The 3,649-nt window shown below is 59.1% G+C and overlaps 1 protein-coding gene across 1 annotated transcript; it reads right to left on the minus strand.

The window, feature by feature from the left end:
* Window positions 1-980: 980 nt before the first annotated feature.
* On the minus strand, window positions 981-2,583 carry LOC126379325 (uncharacterized; the record flags this gene model as incomplete). Its single annotated transcript, XM_050028003.1, has 1 exon — window positions 981-2,583. A coding segment is annotated over exon 1 (1,603 nt), but the record flags the coding sequence as incomplete, so codon positions are not given.
* Window positions 2,584-3,649: the final 1,066 nt, after the last annotated feature.

A 3,649-nucleotide genomic window follows, 5' to 3' on the forward strand; every position in this document is an offset into this window, starting at 1 on the left:
CCTAACCTAACCTAACCTAACCTAACCTAACCTAACCTAACCTAACCTAACCTAACCTAACCTAACCTAACCTAACCTAACCTAACCTAACCTAACCTAACCTAACCTAACCTAACCTAACCTAACCTAACCTAACCTAACCTAACCTAACCTAACCTAACCTAACCTAACCTAACCTAACCTAACCTAACCTAACCTAACCTAACCTAACCTAACCTAACCTAACCTAACCTAACCTAACCTAACCTAACCTAACCTAACCTAACCTAACCTAACCTAACCTAACCTAACCTAACCTAACCTAACCTAACCTAACCTAACCTAACCTAACCTAACCTAACCTAACCTAACCTAACCTAACCTAACCTAACCTAACCTAACCTAACCTAACCTAACCTAACCTAACCTAACCTAACCTAACCTAACCTAACCTAACCTAACCTAACCTAACCTAACCTAACCTAACCTAACCTAACCTAACCTAACCTAACCTAACCTAACCTAACCTAACCTAACCTAACCTAACCTAACCTAACCTAACCTAACCTTTTTTTTTTTTTTTTTTTTAACGTTGGGAAATGCGTTACGCATACCACGCCGCCCGGGGGGACGACGTGGTTATGTGGGACTCCCCGGGTGTCGCCACCCGGTATACCCACTAAAACCCAACGGTGTTCCTCCTCGCCGCCATGTGGCGGGGACACGGGAACGCAACTGCACACAACCGCGTCCCCGCCGGCGGATGCCCTCTTGGGCCCTGCGCCTATGGGGGCGCATCAAGCGCCTCCCCCACCGCCGAGGGCTGCCCGGAACACTTGGGCAGCCCTACAGCACGGGACCCATGTTGTGGACGGCGGTCCCCCGACCACCGTCCACGGGTCCCCGTTAGGGCGGAGCTCTGTCCATTCAAGGAACGGTGTCCATCTGCTCCGCCCTGGCCCTCTTGGCCTTGCGCTTTGGCCGCTTTGGCTTCGGCGCACTCTCCTGCGGGCTTTTGGCTGCCGGCTTGGCAGCAGAAATGCATCCGCTGCCACCGATGGAATGAGCCGCCGGTTTGCCTGCCGTCGCACAGACGGGGCAATGGGGCTCAGCCGTGCAGTCCCTCGCCTGATGGTCGGGTTGACCGCAGCGGAAGCACAGTCGGCTGCGGTCAACCTCGCAGGAGCACTTCACTCCGAGGTGCCCGGGCTCCAGGCAACGGTAGCACCGTGCCGGTCTGGAGTCGAGAAGCCTTACTCTGGCCGACGTCCACCCGACCAGCAGTCGGCCAGAGTCGGACAGCCTCTTGGCGGCCGCGACCGGACACCTGATCCAGAGGGACCCGTCACCTCTCGGTCCGACGACGATCCGCCCATGCTTCACGTCGTCGACCGCGCAGCCTCCTTCCTTGGCCACAGCGTCGGCCACCTCAATGGCGTCGGCTGAGTCGTCCAGCCCAGTGACGCGGATTTCCGCGCGCTTCACTGGGCGGACGACCTTGACCGCGTCCGGGCTGAGGACCTCCCTCAGCTTCTTGGCGAGAGAGTCCGCCTTCGCCGCCGAGCCTTCCCCTCCGATCTCAAGCAGGCGCGCACCCGTCGCCGCCCTGCGGAACCGCATGTTGCTGATTCCGAGGTCAGCGAGGGAGACGCGCCGCTTGGCGTCGGAGAGGATCGAGGCGTATGTTACGCCTCTCTCCTCGACTCCGGGCACCAAGGTCAGCGATACCGCTGCCGTTCTTGGTGTCCGGAGCTTTGCCCTCTTCTGGGCCGTGGGCCGAGGCTTTGGCGGCTCTTTGGCCGCTTTGGCCGCTTTGGCCGCTTTGGCCGCCTTGTTCTTGGCCTTTCGGCCAACAACAGCGGTCCAGGGCTCCGCCGTTGGTGCAGGGGCAGGCTGGCGCCGAGCCTCTGCCGCCTCCTGTGCAGCCAGGCTCTTTTTCTTGCTCTTCCCCTTCTTTCCCGAAGAAGTGGGAGCAGAAGAGGCCTGGCTGTTTACGGGAGCCTCTTGTGTGGCCTTTTTGTCGGGCTTTGCGGGCTTGGCAGGCTGGCCACTACTTCTCGTAGAAGCGACCGGGGCCCCTGCTGGCGCAGACTGAGCAGGGTCTGCCCTGGCGCTTCTGGTGTCCGCCGCGAGCGGAGGTCTCCTTCGTGGCTCTGGGAGGAGACGGTCTTCAATCCCGGCCAACCGCGCGTTCAGCATGTTGCCGAACATCTCGGCGTTGGCACGGGCTGTCTCCTCCAGGAGCTGCCGGAGGCTAGGCTCCGAGCTCACAGGCTGGGATGGTCGCTGCCGCAACTCTTGCAAGTCGCGGCGCAGGTCGGCGACCTCCTTCGTGAGCTTGGAGTTAGCGGCCTCCAGCCGCACAACCTCCTCCGTCATCGTCCGCGCCCTGATCTGGGACACCGCCTCTTGGATGCCCTTTACGGCATCCTTCAGGGCCCGGACGTACGTTCCTTTCAGTTGTGAAGACTTCGTGGCGACCATCGTAATGGTTTCCAGCGAAGTCTTCACAACTTTGGCTAGAGCTGCACTGGTTTGCTCTGCCTCCTCTTCTTGGGCTGGCAGGAGGGGGCTGGGCTGTAAAGAGGCCCTAGCCTCCCTCATGTTCCGGGCCACTCCCGCCACCTGCGCAACCTAACCTAACCTAACCTAACCTAACCTAACCTAACCTAACCTAACCTAACCTAACCTAACCTAACCTTTTTTTTTTTTTTTTTTAACGTTGGGAAATGCATTTACGCATACCCGCCGCCATGGGGATGACGGCGGGTTATGTGGGACTCCAGGATCTCAAGTATCCCGCCTACCCACTAAAACCCAACGGTGTTCGTCTTGCCGCCTGAGTGGGAGCCACGGGAACGCGCCCGCATACTTCCGCAACCGCATACTTCCGCAACAACCTAACCTTTTTTTTTTTTTTTTTTTTTTTTTTTTTTTTTTTTTTATCGTTGGGAAATGCTTTACGCATACCACGCCACCCGGGGGGGCGACGTGGTTATGTGGGACTCCCCGGGTGTTGCCACCCGGTATACCCACTAAAACCCAACGGTGTTCCTACTTGTCCACTGTGGTGCCAGGACCCGGGAATCGCCGAAGCATACTTCCGCGACCCGGCAGTGGTTGGCCTGTGAGGCCTCGCCTCGTCGTGAGTGGCGTGCGCGGAACACGCACGCAACGCCTACTCGAGCCGGTTGTTGTTGGAACGACAGACTCCCCCGAGTCTGCCGCCCGTGGCTCTCTGGGTCTCCCCCTTATGTGCCCTCCTCCTCTAGTCCAGTGCACACAGGGTGAGACCCGCATCGGTTTTTGGGCGAAAGATGGCCGACATCCGCCCGCCATCCCCGCCCCGAAGCCGAATCCGTGGTGGGAGTGAAATTCCCTCACGCAAGCTGGTCTGGTCTCCCGCCCCGTTTGCACGGGGCGAAACCGAGACCATCACCACACCACACAGAGCCGTCAGTTCGTGTTCATGGGCTCAGCCCCGACACGTCCCGCGGCCTGCGGGCGGGAAGGTCGCGAAGAGGCCTGAGGGCCATCGCGAACCTTCCGCTTGCTCCTCGACTGGGCAGTACATATTGAACTGCCCAGACGGTGTTCCGCCGGTCTTCTCGCCGCCTCGCACACTGTGCAGTGCGGGGGAGCGGAACACTGTGAGGACTTGTGGCCGGTT

This window comes from Pectinophora gossypiella, chromosome 28 (assembly GCF_024362695.1).
Source record: "Pectinophora gossypiella chromosome 28, ilPecGoss1.1, whole genome shotgun sequence".
NCBI classification, from domain to species: Eukaryota; Metazoa; Arthropoda; class Insecta; order Lepidoptera; family Gelechiidae; genus Pectinophora; species Pectinophora gossypiella.